The sequence below is a fragment of the Trifolium pratense genome, linkage group LG1 (genome assembly GCF_020283565.1).
Source record: "Trifolium pratense cultivar HEN17-A07 linkage group LG1, ARS_RC_1.1, whole genome shotgun sequence".
NCBI classification, from domain to species: domain Eukaryota; kingdom Viridiplantae; phylum Streptophyta; class Magnoliopsida; order Fabales; family Fabaceae; genus Trifolium; species Trifolium pratense.
Window position 1 is genome coordinate 806155 of NC_060059.1, and position 18565 is coordinate 824719.

The 18565-nt window shown below is 35.7% G+C and overlaps 4 protein-coding genes across 4 annotated transcripts; 2 read left to right on the forward strand and 2 right to left on the reverse strand.

Moving 5' to 3' along the window:
* The first annotated feature begins 6671 nt into the window (after nucleotides 1-6671).
* LOC123903292 (40S ribosomal protein S18) lies at nucleotides 6672-8332 on the forward strand. Its single transcript, XM_045953247.1, has 4 exons — nucleotides 6672-6823; nucleotides 6914-7074; nucleotides 7245-7433; nucleotides 8054-8332. Exons 1-4 carry the CDS (start codon nucleotides 6821-6823, stop codon nucleotides 8157-8159), a joined length of 459 nt encoding a protein of 152 aa, XP_045809203.1. The 5' UTR covers nucleotides 6672-6820; the 3' UTR covers nucleotides 8160-8332.
* Nucleotides 8333-9020: 688 nt separating this feature from the next.
* Nucleotides 9021-10190, reverse strand: LOC123903313 (eukaryotic initiation factor 4A-3-like). The gene is made up of 4 exons (XM_045953260.1): nucleotides 9934-10190; nucleotides 9720-9839; nucleotides 9351-9605; nucleotides 9021-9221 (listed from the first exon to the last, which is right to left on the reverse strand). The coding sequence occupies exons 1-4, from the start codon at nucleotides 10033-10035 to the stop codon at nucleotides 9108-9110; spliced, it is 591 nt and encodes a 196-aa protein (XP_045809216.1). The 5' UTR covers nucleotides 10036-10190; the 3' UTR covers nucleotides 9021-9107.
* A 213-nt stretch (nucleotides 10191-10403) lies between these two features.
* LOC123903302 (eukaryotic initiation factor 4A-3-like) lies at nucleotides 10404-12809 on the forward strand. Its single transcript, XM_045953255.1, has 7 exons — nucleotides 10404-10898; nucleotides 10987-11230; nucleotides 11359-11547; nucleotides 11653-11772; nucleotides 11879-12046; nucleotides 12319-12405; nucleotides 12504-12809. The coding sequence occupies exons 1-7, from the start codon at nucleotides 10609-10611 to the stop codon at nucleotides 12615-12617; spliced, it is 1212 nt and encodes a 403-aa protein (XP_045809211.1). The 5' UTR covers nucleotides 10404-10608; the 3' UTR covers nucleotides 12618-12809.
* Nucleotides 12810-14245: 1436 nt separating this feature from the next.
* LOC123903329 (ankyrin repeat-containing protein ITN1) lies at nucleotides 14246-17759 on the reverse strand. Its single transcript, XM_045953261.1, has 4 exons — nucleotides 17422-17759; nucleotides 16825-17331; nucleotides 15608-16017; nucleotides 14246-15446 (listed from the first exon to the last, which is right to left on the reverse strand). Exons 1-4 carry the CDS (start codon nucleotides 17444-17446, stop codon nucleotides 14613-14615), a joined length of 1776 nt encoding a protein of 591 aa, XP_045809217.1. The 5' UTR covers nucleotides 17447-17759; the 3' UTR covers nucleotides 14246-14612.
* Between the last annotated feature and the right edge of the window lie 806 nt (nucleotides 17760-18565).

Here is an 18565-nt window from a genome sequence, read left to right on the forward strand (position 1 = left end):
TGGAATGGAGCGGAATGGAGTGGTATTTATCTATATTCCATTGTTTGGATTTCTAAAAAAAGGATGGAGTGGCATGGAACATGATGGAATCCATTCCATCCTATACCATTGTTTTATTCTTTTTTTTGAACAAGCCAAAATGAGATATATATATATATATATATATAATAGTCTTTTAGCACAAGACGTGCCAAGAAGACTAAAACAAAGTTACACAAAGAGTCACAAGTACACGAACCAAAAGAAACTATACAAGGCCTAAGCAAAGCAAAGGATTAGACCACCAACTATGGCAATTCAAAGCTAAAGTGATACTCGTCGCTTTCAACCACCTATACGAAAACGTCTTGATCTTATCCACCATATGATGCACTGAATTTGCTGATCCTGTAAACAATCGATGATTTCTTTCGGTCCACACAACCCACACACAAACAAGCCAAACGAGCTGCATGAAAGAACGTCGACCTCTAGAGCCACCTGCTGAATCCGTAAACTGAACAAAGTGTTCTTGAAGAGTCTGAGCATTTACCGAAGGAGAACCAATCCATAAACTGACCAGAGACCAAAGAGGACCAAGAGAGCTGCAATAGAGGAACAAGTGCTGAGCCGACTCAACCTCCCCGCAACCAAAAACACAAAGATGCGCCTCCGTAGATAAAATCCCTCGAGTGACCAGGTTTGCTTTGGTAGGTAACCTGTCCCGCAAGAGTCGCCAAGCACAAATGGAAACCTTCAAAGGAACCTGACGGTGCCATATAAGACCTGACGCAGCATCCAGAGTAACGTCATCCTGACTCGTCAAGAGCTGATAAGCAGCACGAACCGTGTAACCGTCATCCAGGTCAGTTCGCCACAGCCACCTGTCTGAAACATGATCCTGCAAAGAGATGGTAAGTATAAAAGCCTGACACTCCCCCAACATCTCCTCCTCCCACGCCCTCAATTGACGTCGCCACTCCCACGCCTCCCCTCCAACCTCCCACCCACGCATAAACATCTCAGCCACTGTAGCCGATTTGTTTTCTGCCAGGTCAAATAGCCTCCCGAAACGCTCCCGAAACGAGATACCATCCACCCAGGGATCGGTCCAGAAAAAAGTATCTGACCCATCCCCCACCTGCCTCACAACACCCTCTCTAAACCACCCTCTCCCTGCCTCCCCCCCACCATCCCGAATGCGCGCCAACTCCCTCCACCATGTCGACCCACGAGCTCCACCCTCACACAACCTACCTCGCACAACCCCATACCGTCCTGCCAACACTCGGAACCACAGACCCTCTCTATCCACTAGCATCCTCCAACACCATTTGCCCAACAGGGCCAAGTTGAACTCCCTCAACTGCCTAACCCCCAAACCCCCATACTCCTTACGCAAACAAATAGTATTCCAATTAATCCAAGGCACTTTCCTAATATTCTCACTTCCCCCCCAAAAAAATTTAATCAAAATAGATTCAATAGAAGAGATAGTACCTGAAGGAGCTTTAAAGAAAGAAAGAGCATAAACAGGCAAAGATGTCAGCACGGATTTAAGCAAAACTAAACGACCACCAATAGAGAGGAAACGACTACTCCAACCCGATAAGCGATTCTTTAGACGATCCAAAACCGGTTCGCAAAAACATAAACGCCTCGGATCACCCCCAATAGGCAGACCCAAGTAAAGGAAAGGGATCTTCCCTACTTTACAGCACAGAGCGGACGCCGCCTCAACTAACCAAGAATCAGGGATGTTAACCCCAACCAGCATGCTTTTGTGAAAATTCACTCGTAAACCAGACATAGACTCAAACAACACAAGAACTGCCCGCAAAGCCCGGACGTTCGCCCAACTCTTATTCCCCATCAACAGCGTATCATCAGCAAACTGAAGATGCGACACCGACACTGGTGCAAGCTCGCCCACGCTGTACCCTGTAAACATATTGCGCTCCACCATGGCTTCCATCAACACATGTAAGCCCTCAGCAGCCAATAGAAAAAGAAAAGGAGATAACGGATCCCCCTGCCTCAACCCTCTCTCAAGAGGAAACTCATCAGTCGGACTGCCATTAACCAAAATCGAAGCAGATGCCGTACACACACATTCTTTAATCCACTTCCTCCACAGGGTTGGAAAACCCATTCTCTCCATAACATCCTCCAGATAACCCCATTCAACCGAGTCATAAGCCTTCTCAAAATCAACTTTAAAAAGAAGCAACTCCTTCTTAAACTTACGGGCCTCATCCACTACCTCATTTGCAACAAGGATGCCATCGAGAATCTGTCGGCCCTTAACGAAAGCCGTCTGAGATTCAGATATCACACTACCCATCACCTCACGCAGACGATTCGCTAACACCTTAGCCAAAATCTTATAAAGGCTACCCACAAGAGAAATAGGCCGGAAGTCATTCAACCTTTGTGGACTATCAACTTTGGGTATTAAAGCTATGAAAGTGGCATTTAAACCCTTAGTCAATCTGCCATTCCGATGAAACTCCGAAATAAAACGCACAATATCACCTTGCATCTCAGCCCAAAAATCCTTAATAAAACCAAAATTAATTCCGTCGAGACCCGGGCTTTTGTAACTGTCGCAGTCCCAAACAGCTGCCTTTACCTCGTCCACAGAGAAAGGCTTGATTAGCCCACTCACCTCCGACGCATGCAACCGTTTAAAGGTAAGATTATCTACCCGAGGCCTCTCCACATTAATGGCCTTGAAGTGAGACGCAAAGTGAGAAAAAACCGCTTGCCTAATGGGTGACACCCCCTCCACCATAGAACCGTCCACCTGCAGCGACGAAATAGCGTTACCCCTCCGCCTGCTCGCAAGGACTGAATGAAAATACTTAGTATTCGCATCCCCTTCTTTGAGCCACCGCGACCGAGATTGTTGCCAACAAATACTAGCATTCAACCGAGAAAGAGAATGAATATCCAGCGAGACCCCACGAAACTCCGATAACTCAGGCTCAGATAGAGCCTCCTCGCCCCCCTTCTCATCAAACACTGCCAACCGGTCCTTAAGAGACTCGATCCGGCTTGGCAGATTCTGAGTGTGAGATGAATGCCAGTCTTTCAAGGCCGTCTTAATCCATCTAAACTTCTCTTTAAGTACAAAACCACCCCAACCATCAACCTGAAAGGAATTCCACTTTTCACGCACAAAAAGATGGTATCCAGGGACATCTTTCCAACATTTTAACATCCTCAGAGGTCGGGGTCCCCAGTCCTCCTCATCAGCTGCCAGAACCAAAGGACAATGATCAGAGAGCCCTCTCATCCTGGCTACCTGCGTACAATTAGGCCAAGTCAAACACCACTCCCCAGACAACAAAAATCTGTCCAAACGACTCATGGAACGCCCGTCTCCTTTAAACCAGGTGTACTTTCGGCCACACAACGGTAGATCAATCAAAGAATTGTCATCAATAAAACGGTTAAAAGGGATATGGTCTGAGTGCCGATACCCATCATTGGCTGAACGACGTTCGTCCACACATCTGACGGCATTAAAATCCCCACAAACACACACCCTAACACTCCCTAACGCCTGAATTTTTGCAGACAAAGAGTCCCACAAAACCTGTTTCAACCTTGAGTCGCAAGGCGCATAAACATTGGCTATATAAAACTCCTCACCAGTCCTAACAAAAATACCATGGCACCACAACACGTTCTCGGAACTCTCAGACGACCACACCTCTACTTCAGCTGTGTCCCATAAAGTTAAGAGCCCTCCTGAGGCACCCACCGACGGACGATAGGAGAATCCATGAGGAGAGTTACCCCAAAAAGTCGAACACATAGCATCATCGCAAGATTGCAACTTACCATTGTTTTATTCTATTTTTCATTCCTCCCAAATCGGAGGGTATACGATGGAATGCAGTCTCTTAATTAAATAATTACTTGATTGTCCTTTTTATCTTTATCGTTAGTTTCTTATTCTCCTGTTATTCTTCTACTGGCATCCATCTTCTTCTCGATGCTGAAGTGTGTAACCACGATAAAAAGAAAAAACACGACAACTTTGTATATTTCATTCTTCCAGTAAATATATGTTTTCTTCCCCTGCTCTATTTTTAATTTGTTCTAATGAAAAAGTACCTAAAAATAAAAATTACAAAAACTGATTATGTCGCTTACAATTTTTCTTACCTCTAATTTTTTGTATGCTTGGATAAAATTCATTTTGTATGATTTATTATTGGGGTTATGAGATCGTTTTGGTTAATTTTTGGGTTGAAACTGCCTATTGGAAATGGTTATTAGTGAGTGAAAATATAGAAGACAAAAGACGGAAAAAAAATTATATACACTATAAAATTATAAGGGTAAAATTGGAATAAAAATATTACAATTTGTTTCATTCCGTTCAGTTCCCAAACAATAGAGTGATAATTTTGTTCCATTCCATCACTGAATATCCAAACAATGGAATAGAATTTGTGTTCCATTCCGTTCCGCTCCACTCCATTCCATTATGTTCTATTCCGCTCCGTTCCGTTATGTACCATCAATCCAAACAGAGCCTAAGGAAATTGGTTTTATTAACTGGTCAAAGATTTTAAAAAAATGGGTGACGTGGTTTATTATTATCGGAGTAGAGGGTGTGATCATAACATTAAGCAATATTATACTAAGTTAAGATTCAGCATTAAGTTTAAGTTTGTACCCAAAAAAAAAGTCAGCATTAAGTTGGATATCAACCTTTAAAAATTTCATTTTGAACTTAATCTAAAATTTATAATTTTACTTTTAATTTTAAAATTTAAATGTAGCAAAATTTAATTAAAGAAATTATGAAAATAAAAATAATATACCATAACATTTTTTTTTAACATTAGATAAATAATACACAATTTGTTTTTCCACATTTTCATGTGCATGACACCAACAATCAATTATGAAGTTTAAATTAAAAAATTAAAACTTTAATATTTATAAATCATACGCAACTGTTCATTCTTATGTATTAAATATGACTTTTTGAATCATGCATATCAATCACAAAAAACACTCACAACCAATTGTTAGATGCATACACCATAAATATATTACAATTCATTCTTGTTAATTTGCATCATTACTTTTTTTATCTAATTTTTTTTTCTCTCTTTTTTTACAAGAATTCCATTGATCTTCATTATTTTAGAAAGAATTTATTTGATCTCTTGTTTCTTTTCATATTTTCTTTTGCGTATATATATATATATATATCACACCGGTGTAACACTTAAGTAATGTTACACCGCTCAATAACGCTTTAACGAAAATAGATTTTACAAAATCCACCGTTGGATTGAAAGTTTATATCATATAAATCATTCATGTTAAATTTTATAAAAATCTAAAATCGTTTGATATATTATTGAGATCGATCAAAATTAACGGTTTATGTATTTTTATTGAATACCGTTAATCTTGATTAAATTGAAAATAATTTTATATGTTATTGAAACCCGTCAAAATTAACGGTATTTAATAAAAGTCCATAAATCATTATCCAAAATGTATTTGGTTGAGAGGCAAAATGTATATTTTTGAGAAATTTTTATTTATTGTGGTTAAATGTTTTTTTTTTAAATAATTTTTATTAAGTCTAATATGAAAGACTTCACTAAAGCTATGTTTGGCAAAATTAAGCTATAAACTATTTGATAGCTGAAAAGTTAGTTGATAGTTGAAAAGTTTATAAGTTAATCCAATAAATTATAAGTTACTAACTTATTAGACTTACCAAACAACACTAAGTCTCATTATCCAAAATGTATTTGGTCGAGACTTGGGAGGCAAAATGTATATTTTTGATAAATTTTTATTTAGTGTGGTTAAATGTTGTTTTGTTTTAAAAAAGATTTTTTTTATTAAGTCTTGTTTCAACAAGAGTTGTCGTTTGAAGTACTTTGTAACATAATTGATAGTTAGTTATATTAACGGAACCATTTGATCATTTTTTGAACTCACGCATCACACACGTAGAGAGAAAGAAAGAAAGAAAGTGCAAGACTGCGGGCACTAAGTTTTCAAAGAAAAGAAAATGTTCTTCTTCCTCATTGAGTCATTCATTATCATTAGTCTCAAGGAAAAGGCAAGACCACTACGATCATGACCTTTGAGATTCGCATGAGCTTGCATTATACGATTCAAATGTTAACAAGACTAAAGATTCTATGGGTCGCTTAAGAATCTTTTTGAGGGGAACAAGGGGCATGCTTGGAGATGGTGGAAAATTCCACAAAAGGCTTTTGCAAATGAAGACAAAGCTCGAGTACAAAGGATTCAGACGTGAAGTCAGAGTGATAGATATAATTGTTGGATTCATTACTAGTCACTATTGCGAACATTCACATTTTTTCTTTGTCTTGCTGTTATTAGACAATGATACGTGATATTCTTTCAATTCAATTCAGTAAAGTACATCTATTTTTCTTGTTCTTTATGAGTTTGAAATAAATAAGTGGATGAAATTGTAAAAAATCACCTATTGAAAATATCCAGTTATTAAATTTTATTCTTCATTTACATTTTTTTTTTGTACAATCACCCTTTTTTTATTTTATAGTTAAAAGTGAGAATCATTCACTTCATTAGAGGAATAACATCTAAATTAAAATTAATTATTTGACATATTTTAATTTTAAATTTGTATTTTAAAATTAGTGGTATGAAATGGTAAAATAAAATCGTCATTCTACCAACCCACGCAGCGCATTATAAATAATAATCCATTCTCACAAACCCTAAAATTTCTTTCCCATTCTCAATTGGCCACCGCGATTCACAGTCTTGGCGGCAATCGTTGGACGAATACTCCGAAAAAATGGTACGTTTCCGATCTCGATTCATCTATATTTGCACGATATTAGTGTTTCCGCACTGATTCTATAGCTTTTTTTTTTGTGATGTGTGACAGTCTTTGGTGGCGAATGAAGAATTTCAGCACATTCTGCGTGTGCTGAACACAAACGTCGATGGGAAGCAGAAAATCATGTTCGCAATGACTTCCATCAAGGGTATTGGAAGACGATTTTCTAACATTTGCTGTAAAAAGGCTGATGTTGATATGAACAAGAGGTTTGTATTTCGCAGTTGAGTTTTATCGATAATCTCTTTTTAAAATCGCTTATTTTTGTTGTCAATGTTGAAATGAGTAGTTTATAGTTGAGTTTTGTTGACTGCACATTAAAATTTTTTTTTTTTTTTTTTTTATGATATTGAAATGGGTGAATTTTTGTTATTTTTAGGGCTGGTGAGTTGAGTGCTGCGGAGTTGGATAATTTGATGACTGTGGTTGCAAATCCTCGTCAATTCAAGATTCCAGATTGGTTTTTGAATAGGAAGAAGGATTACAAGGATGGAAAGTACTCTCAAGTTGTGTCCAATGCTCTTGACATGAAGTTGAGAGATGATTTGGAAAGACTCAAGAAAATCAGGTATGTATTCAATTCATACCTCTTGTTAAGGCCTCATTAAGATATAACTTCACTGTTGTTATGAATTTGCATGCCTTTGTTTTATAGAATGATTCTCACTAAACTGGTCTTGAAAAGTTGATGTTTATCTTAAGTTTTAGAGTAATGTTTAAATTAGCGTTTTAACAGAAATTTATGGGAATATTGAAGCTGTTATTATAACATTACAATGATAGAATCTATTTCATTCATCCCCAATTTATCCATACATTACTAGTGAGCTTGTTTGATCAAATTGTTCCTTTAAGCTAAAATACAGGCAATTAATTAAAATTTGGCTCCTAAGTTGTTTGTTGGTTCCCATCCAATCACTAGTAGTTTCAAGGTCTAAGGTGTTTGTATTGACAATATAGCTGTTTCTCAGTATTTTTCAGTATTTAGGATACATATTTGTTGATGTTTGACAGGTGTGTCACAAGATAGGTGTAATGTAACTAACAAATAGTTTTACTAATCAAATTTTGTAGTTGTTAACTTTCTGAAGAATTTATGTAGTGAAATAGGGTATTAGCTGGCTGGTTAATAAAACTTTACCTGCTGTGATATGTTGAAGACTTACATCTTTCGTAATTAATATGCAGAAACCACCGTGGTTTGAGGCACTACTGGGGCCTTCGTGTTCGTGGTCAGCATACCAAGACTACTGGACGCAGGGGAAAGACTGTCGGTGTCTCAAAGAAGCGTTAATCTGTAATGTTTTGGTTTGGAGATTAGATGATTTTGAAGAGGCATATTTTAAGCACATTAGACATGTTTCCTATACCAACTATGTATGGTTGTTAAATGCTGACGATTTCAATTAGAGTGTTTTGTGTTACAGTTTCTTATTTGTTTAATGATGTTGGTGATTTTAGACTTCTCCTTCAGCATGAAATTACCTATTTGCATTGGTTCTTTATATGAAAGTTCTACTTCTCAAATAATAATAATATAAAGTTGTTTGGTAAAGGTTTTTGTATTCCACCAACTTAAATTATATTTTCTTACCAAAGAAAGGATTAAATTATATTTTGGGTTTGGCACCGTTAGATGGTGATGTCTAGAGTTTTTTTTCTTAACAGTATGGTAGTGAGTGGATTCTAGGGTGAGGTAGCAATTAAATTTTTCACTGGTGTATCATTAAAATTAACCATTAGATTATATTATGTTACATAATAACATTTTTCATGGTCACACCAAACCCAATTATTTTCTTGTGACGGTGGTTCTCCACAACCATTTCCCACCCTCTCAAACATCTAACTGCCACCCTAACCAAGGAAATAATCAAAACAAGAAAAAACAACTCTAACCCTAACCAAGGAAATAATCAAAACAAGAAAAAACAACTCTAAGAAAAAGAAGGATTATTCAAAAGAATATTTCAGAAATTCATTGCTTTTAAGGCCTGTGTTGTAATGTAATCGGATGACATACTGACTCTGGTCTTTTTGCTTTAAGCATATTCTAAGTCACACAAATGTATTCTCTTAGTAAAAAAAAAAAAAAGAAAGTAGCACAATAAAATCACAATCGACACTAATTCTTAGCATGAAATTTACATACACATTCCAACCAACATAATGCGACCTTTTGATATAAATTCAACAATTTGACAGATACACTTCACACCCAACCAACATACTATATACACTATTAGATAAGATCAGCAACATTTGATGGCAGATCATAAATTTGAGTATTGTAGTATTGCTCAACATCTCTCAGGATCTTGATATCATCATTTTTCGCAAAATTTATTGCAACACCCTGCAATGCAAACCATGATTAGTTCAAAACGGCCGATCAAACTATAAGTAATGGATAATATAATTTTATAAGTTGAAAATCAAACTAACAACACTTGGTTAAGAAACAAAAATTGAACGTTTGCAATACCTTCCGCCCAAAAGGTCGAGAACGGCCGATCCGATGACCATACAACTCTCGATTTCTCGGAAGGTCGTAATTAATAACTAGAGAAACTTGTTGCACGTCAAGGCCACGAGCCGAAACATCTGTTGTTATCAATACTCGGGTTGTTCCCTTACGAAATTCATGCATAATTGCATCTCTTTCTCTTTGAGGCATGTCACCATGCATTGAGAAGACGGTGAAATTATTGTTCCGCAATTTTTCAGTTAACCATTCAACCTGTTCAAAAAGGACAATAATTAATTAATTATAATAGATAGAAATTGATTGTAAATAAAAAGTAAAGAATCTGATAACAAAGCATACAAAACCTTTATATATATAATAATTTACCTTTCGCCTGGTGTTACAGAATATAACAGCTTGAGTAATGGTAAGAATATCATAAAGATCACACAGTGTGTCAAACTTCCATTCCTCTCTTTCAACGGCAACGAAAAATTGTTTGATGCCCTGTAATTAATTGTTTGCATCAATATCCAGTTAATTAAATACTATATATCAGAAAGCTGAAAGGCGATAATTAATTAATTAATTAAAAGTATACCCTTAATGTCAATTCATGGCGTTTTACAAGGATTCTGACATCTGTTGTCTCCATATCGAATCTTCCTCGCAGCAAATCATCTTTTATTCTCATCGCAGCCATAGCTAGTGTAGTGACAGTGGGTCGGTGGAAGGAAAGAGCAGTAAGTATAACCTTTTCAAAGTTACTATTTTGAGAATGATTGGATTAGGATCTGATTTTTTATTTATAGACCCGTTTCCTTCAGGAATAAGATTTAATAGATTTTTTTTGTCTTCCAAAAAAAAGATTTAATAGATTTTTTTTTCTGTTTTAGTCAAAGATTCAGTTTTTTTTTTTTTTTTTAATGAAAGGTTATTTCGAAGGTTCTGCGGATATATTATTACTAGGATTAATTATGCCGTCATTCCACGAATTTTTTTAGGTATATTTATTGTATATATATATATATGGAAAGGCCGCCTATATATATATTCACCAAAAAAAAAGAGAAAGGCCTATATATTAAAAAAAAAAAACATTGAATCTTTTTTTTTAGGAAATCCATTGAATCTTGTTCCTCAAGCAAGAGGTCTATAAATTTAAAATCGGATCCCTAATCCAAATACTAGTACTTCTTAAAAGGTTATTCTCCTTCCTTGCCGCTGCAATAGAAAATCTCAACTTGAACAAAATCCATCCTTCCTTCCACCAGCTATGGCTGCTATGAGAATAAAGGACGATTTACAGCGAGGAAGCATCGATATGGACTTGGAGACAACGGAGGGTGTGAAGACGTTTAAAAGTTTTGAGGAGATGGGAATCAAAGACAATTTACTCCGTGGAATCTACCAATACGGTTTTGACAAACCATCTGCGATTCAACAACGTGCTGTTGCGCCTATCATTCAAGGTCGCGACGTCATTGCTCAAGCTCAATCTGGAACTGGCAAGACTTCCATGATTGCTCTAACTGTTTGCCATCTTGTGGATACTTCAGTGAGAGAGTGAGTTCCTCTTTTTATCTTTTTGTCTTTGGATTAGTATTCCGAATTATATATTAATGTTGATTGTAATTTTAATTATTATGAACAGGGTGCAGGCTTTGATTGTGTCGCCGACAAGGGAACTAGCCTCACAAACTGAAAAAGTTATATCCGCTATTGGAGATTACACAAATATTAGAGCCCATGCTTGTGTCGGAGGGAAAAGTGTGGGAGAAGATATAAGGAAACTTGAACACGGAGGAGTTCATGTAGTGTCTGGAACTCCCGGTCGAGTTCTTGACATGATCAAAAGGAGAACATTGGGCACAAGAGCTATCAAGTTGCTTGTTCTGGTACTACTTAACTAACTTCATTGCTTGCTTCTATATATATTATTCATTCTTTCTAGCTTGTTTACCTCATGTCATGTGTCAAAAGGATTGATTATCTTATATTCGATCTTCTTCTTTTTTCATTACAGGATGAATCTGATGAAATGCTGAGCAGAGGTTTTAAAGATCAAATTTATGATGTGTACAGATATCTCCCACCCGATCTTCAGGTTGTCCTGGTTTCCGCTACGCTACCTCATGATATTTTGGAGATGACAAATAAGTTCATGACAGATCCTGTCCGAATCCTTGTAAAACGTGATGAATTGACATTGGAGGTAACCAAACAATTGCTGCTCTTGCTTTTATCGCCTTTCTGTCTGTCTGTCTGCTCTCTAATATTTAACTGGATATTGATGCAATTACCCGCCTCTTAATTACAGGGCATCAAGCAATTTTTCGTTGCCGTTGAAAGGGAGGAATGGAAGTTTGACACCCTGTGCGATCTTTATGATATTCTTACCATTACTCAAGCTGTCATATTCTGTAACACTAGGCGAAAGGTAAATTATATTATTATATATAAAGGTTTTGTATGCTATGTTATCAGATTCTTTACAATCAATTTCTATCTATTATAATTAATTAATTATTGTCCTTTTTGAACAGGTGGACTGGTTAACTGAAAAATTGCGAAACAATAATTTCACCGTCTCCTCGATGCACAGTGACATGCCTCAAAGAGAAAGAGATGCAATTATGGGAGAATTTCATGCGGGAACAACCCGAGTATTGATAGCAACAGATGTTTGGGCTCGTGGCATTGATGTGCAGCAGGCAAGTTACTAGGAGTTTATTCTTGGTTGGGTCTTGATACATGTTTTTTATTTCCATCTCTAAAATATTAGGAATTCGCTCATATCGCTTAAAACATGCTAGCTTCATGTCCATATTGTGATTCTAACTATGCTTTTTCTTTCCTGAATTTTTGTTTGTTGCCCTGTTTGTGTTTTTATGTATTCACTAAGTGTAGTAACATGTTTATGTTTCGATTGTAGATGGAGGAGTTAATTGTTGATATTGATTATGTGTTTGCTTTCATTTATCAGGTTTCCCTAGTTATTAATTACGATCTTCCCAATAATCGGGAGCTGTATGTTCATCGCATTGGCCGTTCTGGACGTTTTGGGAGAAAGGTATTGGAAACGTTTCTTAACTAAGTAGAGTTAGGTTTGATTTTCAATTTATAAAAATATACCGTATTACTTATAGTTGGACTTACCATGGTTTGCAGGGTGTTGCAATAAATTTTGTGAAAAATGATGATATCAAGATTCTAAGAGATATTGAACAATATTACAGTACGCAGATTATTGATCTGCCATCAAATGTTGCTGATCTTATATAACAGAAAGGGCATGCAGTATGTTGGGTGTGAAGTATATCTGTCAAATTGTTGAATTTATATCAAAAGGTGCTAGTTGGAATGTGTCTGTAAAATTCATGCTACCAATTAGTGTCGATTGTGGTTTTATTGTATTTGTACTACTTTCTATTCTATTATGTTCGTACCAAATTTTGACATTTGGTAGATTAAAATTTTCGGTTAAATATTTTTTTGGTCCATATTAAACTAAACGTAACGTAGTGACCAAAAATGGAAGGTCATAAGAGCATCCACAATGGAGCACTCCATTTTTGAGTACTTAAATGGTCCCACATAGACACATCATCAATTTATTATTTTTTTAATAATAGTACCTAATAGGTACTCAACCCCTCCAATGGAGCATTTCTTAAAAAGTTCTAAAATGGGTCCCATCAATAACTCCACATCATTAAAATTTGAAATTTAATTTAAAATAATATTGCCAAATTAAATTTTTTTGAATATATTAAATAAAGTGGGTCCCATAAAAAGAAGAAAGAGAGGGTTCTTATATTAGAAGTGGTACCTATTAGGTACTAAAATATATTGTGCTCCAATGGTAGTACCTAATAAGTACCATGAGTACCTAATAAGTACTACACCATTGGAGATGGTCTAATTAGTGTAAAAAATCACCTTTAGATGAAAAATCAAAATACATCTTAAAAATTAATTTTAACCCTAACAAATTTACATAAGAAAAAGTTTACTTTTTAGATTTATTGTAAAGTTGATGTATCTAGACAATTGTAGTCTGATCCATCAATTTTATAATGAATCTAAATGGTAAAATTTTTCTTATATATAAGACCGGAGGGAGTTTTTGTCAAAAAAAAAAAAAAAAGACCGGAGGAAGTAAAACATCTCTATGAAAACGGTGTACGTGAATTTCATTCAATTGAATCAGAGTTGATACATCATAAAAAAACTTGGTGCTAGCTTACTTATACTACTACTACTACTACTAGCAGTAGCAAGTACAGCAAGAAATGGCGTAAAAGCTTATACATAGGATTCCTCTTCTCCTCGAAAAAGCCTACAACTTCAAGTGGCAACTATGAAGAATCTACATCACCATTTTCTTCAGTACCATGTACTTCATTGCCTCCGGCACGAAGCTCCTCTCCCAAATCTTTTGTTTCGGTTGATATAGAGCCCGTTTGTTTTAAATTTAAAAAAATAGATTTTTTCTTTGTATTTTTAAAAATAAATTTTCAAAAACCGTTTTTCAAAATATTACAAGTTTTTTTTATATTATAAGCTAAATAATATAATAATTATAATATATTTTTGTCACAATTCAGTATTTAATGAGATATAACAAAATATTAATCTTCGAAATATTTTTGCCAAACACCTTTATACACTCAACCAATCAAAATTCACATTTTTGTCATATCATATCGAATTATCAATTAAATTTAAAAAAAAAAAATTTAAAATATAAAAATAGTCTTACACATTTTCAACCCTTCTTCCAAATCTGGGTCGTGTGCATTCAATGTAGAACAAAAGCTTAGATATTGATGTTATCTACTTCTTTTTTATATTTGTCTTTTACTCTATGGGATGTTTAAATCTATAATTGGCCATTTGAGAACATGACATCTCTCTGATTTATGAATATGCCATATATATGAACAAACTAAGATAACATACATACCAGGTAAGGTTTTATGTTTATCAACACACGAGTTGAGAACTAAAGCAATGTGTCCGTGTTATTCTTCTCGCAAATCATAGTGTATACTTAAGCCATGCTGAAGTGCACACCACTCAAGAGTTTCAACAATAGTGATCAAACCTTCATTTCCAATTTGTCCTCATCTATAACAAGCAGCTTACAGAAGAACTGTCTGTACTATGTACAGTGTACACTTGCATTACAGTTTCTAACTAAACTCTTGAAGTGGTAATTTGAAGAGAAAATGCTAAATAACTATTATCCTTTCCAACATAATTTGGTCTTCAAACTCAAAGCGCATAAATTCGATCAACCTCGGAATTGGAGAACTCAGAGTGATGCCATGAGTTGGATCCACTTCTCCTGGCTTGTTGCTTCTCTTTCTTCCTTATTGATCTTGTTCTCTTAGATCTCACTACATAGAAAGTCATAGTACCAAGAACTCCAGAGATTATCACTCCTCCGACTACTGTAACCAGAATTGCAGCCCACTGATTCCTCCGACCGACGACTATGTAAGAAGAGGCAATAAATGCCACCGAGGTACAAACAGAAGCCAACCACATGAGCTTGTTAATCACCTCTACCACCCTTTTCTCTGCTTTAGTTTCACCTCTAACCAAGGTAATTTGAACAACCACAACAGCCAAAGATGTAAAAAGCGCAATAGCGTTAAATATGAAGAAAATTTTGAAAGCAGAATAAGCGGCTACCACTCCTGAACCATCGTCATTATCCCCACCAGGTATGGTGAATATAGCAGCAAAAGCTACTGTAGCAAACAATACAGCCACCACTGTCACCGAGTTTGTAGCATTGTTAATTCCTTCCCTGTGGAGTTTTCTTAGCTCTTTGGAAATATTATGCACATTTTTGTTGGTTCTCTTGGTTTGTTCCAGCTGGGTGTGAACGTCTTTCTTAATTTGTGTAACGGTTTTCCTCAGTTCGTCCCTCGGTTGGTTGAGCTCGTTAGCTCTAAGTGCCCCATGCCGAGAAAGGACATCCTTTATATCTGACGACTCTTCAGAAAGAGGAAGATTTTCAGCAATGTCCAGAGCTGTTTTGTGGTCTCGCGTCAATGCATTTACATTGGTGTCTGGCAGGAGTAACAGCTCATTCACGATCTGTGCAACAAATTGACAAACCACAATATTAGATTTTTATTTTAGGAACTGTATGACATGCTTAAAAGTATCTAGGGGAACGGTGTTTTCAAGTAACTTAATTTGTATTACTTCATCTATATAAGTATGATGCTTGTAATGCTGTCCTGCTTTTGACATACCTCTACTCGCTTTTTCCTAGTTGCCACGTGCAATGCTGTGTTACCGAATTTGTCTGGAAGCATAACAATAGCAGCATCTGCTTCAAGAAGCAACTTCACCACGTCACAGCTCTGTCCTTTTACAGCCATATGCAATGCAGTTTGCCCTTTCTTATCAGTCCTCCGAGCCAATTGAGGGTCTTTGCTGAGCAAGGCTTTCACGATTTCTATATGACCCGGACGAGCAGCTAAATGCAATGCATTTTTTCCATTGGATCTAGCTATTTCCAACAAGCTGCAATCCTTTGATAGCAGTTCATTCACCACTTCGACGTGCCCTCTTGTCGCTGCTGTTATAAGTGGAGTAGCATTGGATGGACCAATGGTTTTGCTTAAACTTGGGTCATAATCTAGTAAAACCTGAACAATGGCTGCAAATGAAAATTCACTGGAGGTTACCACGAAGAACAGAAGACAAATTACTCACATTTTCAATTACATTTTTTTTTTTAAACAGACAAATTTTCAATTACATTAAGAATCAAGAACGTCATAACCAACAAATTGAAGCTATTCAAGATCAAACAATTATAACCCAAATAAGCCAACCATTAATGTTTGGCAGGCTTGTCTTCCATTAAAAGCATCATAATTGTTTTTCTTTATTTGATACTTTAAGATATAAACAACTCACTGTCACTGGTCAACTTGTAACATACTAGATAGACGACTAATCAACTCACATATACTTCTATTTGTACTCGTAAGTTGAAACCAAGAGTTAGGGCTGTTTAAATTGGCTTATTTGAACTTATCTACTAACTTAAGCTCACGTGTGACTGTTTGGGAGAGCTTATGGAAACAATTTATGACTTGTCTTGTTCATAAATTGTTTTCAGCTTATTTCCACAAGCTCTCCATGATAGCTTATAAAAACACCTTATATGAAAACCATTTGACTCGATTTTATCTCTTGTTCTATAAATATCTTATACATAAGCGCTTAATTAAGATGTTTATCCAATCAAGGCCTTAGAGCATGCTCCAAAATGAGTATAAAACTCGCTAATACATCCTAAAATTACTTAGACTACCCATTTTTACAAAAAGAAACATTATCAAATTCGCAAAATCTCCGCATCAAAACAACAACAAAAAAAAAACAATAAAAAAGAACATGCTAGCTAACACAAATTAAAGTAAAACAAAACCAGCAAGACATTGAATATAACTCATACCATGATGGCCTTGACTAGCAGCAATATGCAAAGGATCAAAACCAGATCGATTCTTTTTCGAAACAGTTTGAAGTGTTGAATGTTTCAACAATTCCTTAACAACATCAAGATGTCCTTTTTCAGCAGCAGTAAATAAAGCTGTTTCACCGAGTTCATTTTCTTCATTAACAACGAGAGCACGAACTTCAGCAATCTCAGCGTTAAGATCAACATCATCACCACTCAAATTACCCATTATCTGAGAATCAATATCAAGAAGGATCTGTCTCACAGCACCAACATCACCTCTTTGAGCCGCCAGATGAAGTTCCGTGTCGTTGTGACGACCTGTTACTTGCTTCACGTATTTCTTCTTCCCTGCTTGATCTATCCGTTTACCTGAGTTTGATAACACCAGAGCTGGCGCCGTCGCAGACGACGGAGATGGTGACGGCGATATTTCAGAAAGTGGATTTTGTGATGTAGTCATCGTTCCCTTTTCCAAATCTCTTTGATTTTGAGCTCCTCCTGCAAGAAAAGCAAAAGGGTCATAAAAAAATGTAAAATTTATGAGTTACAGTGAAGTAAAAAAGATGGGTGCAGAGAGAGAGAGAGAACCTGGTGAGTTGAAATTGGAGGCCATGGTAGAGGAGACAGTAATTAAGTATTATGGAATTGTTAATAATGATTATGTATCTATCTAAGTATAAGAATTTAATTGTAAATAATAATAATCATATTTTAGGAAAGAAAGATGAAAGTGAAGGAAGTAGAAAGTGATGAGTCATAAGAGTTGGGTTTGATTGTTGATGATAAAAGAAAAAGATAGATGTGTGGAAGGAAGGAAGGAAAGAGAGAGATATGAGCAAATAGGAAAGTCATGGGAAGGAGGGAGGGGGGATTGAACATGGACAAATTAACATTTTGGATTTTTTTTTCTTTTATCTTTTTTCCTTAATAAAAAGAGAATATTTTAGAATTATGTTTGAAAAGTTAAAATTGCAAAAGTTCCAAAAGAAAAAGCAATTTTTATATTTATTTCTTTTATCATGTGACCTTATATTCTTTTGTTTTTTTTAAACCAGATATCCTTTACGCGTAATCGTAAAGATTAATTCCTAAAGTATTATCGGATTCATATAGTGGGGAAATTTTTCTAAAAATATTAACACTGCTACATTCCCAAACCAAAAATTGAACTCAAGGCTTTGTCGTATCTTATCTAAATGATCTTGATTAATACATTATATTCTCTTTATTAGATCTTTATTAGATTTATGGAAAATATTAAAAATGTCCAATAGGATTGGTTAATGAAACAAAAGCAGTAATATAATCTTAAACTAATATTTTTTAGGGTCATGCTAACCAGTGCTCCTGGGGCACTAGTTAAGGATACCAAAAGAAGTAATTTTTGCATTGAAAAAAGTATTTTTTATACTTATAAAAAGTAGATTACACAATTTCCAATACATTCATACCTTATTTAACTCTTTAATCAGTGCCCCAAGGACACGACACTAGTTAGCATTTTCCTATTTTTTATTTAAGACTTGTATTTTTATGTCTATTGTTACATTAACCATTGTTCGGGGAGCCTGATAAGGATGACCCTGGTTGGACCTATTCCATTACTTTGAGTCTTTGACACACACAGCATACTCAACTCATTTGACACATGTTTCAGATGAAGAGTTGACCGTAGTTGAAGAGTTGACCATGGTTCTGTATAAATAAACTAAAAAAGAAAGAAAAATCATGA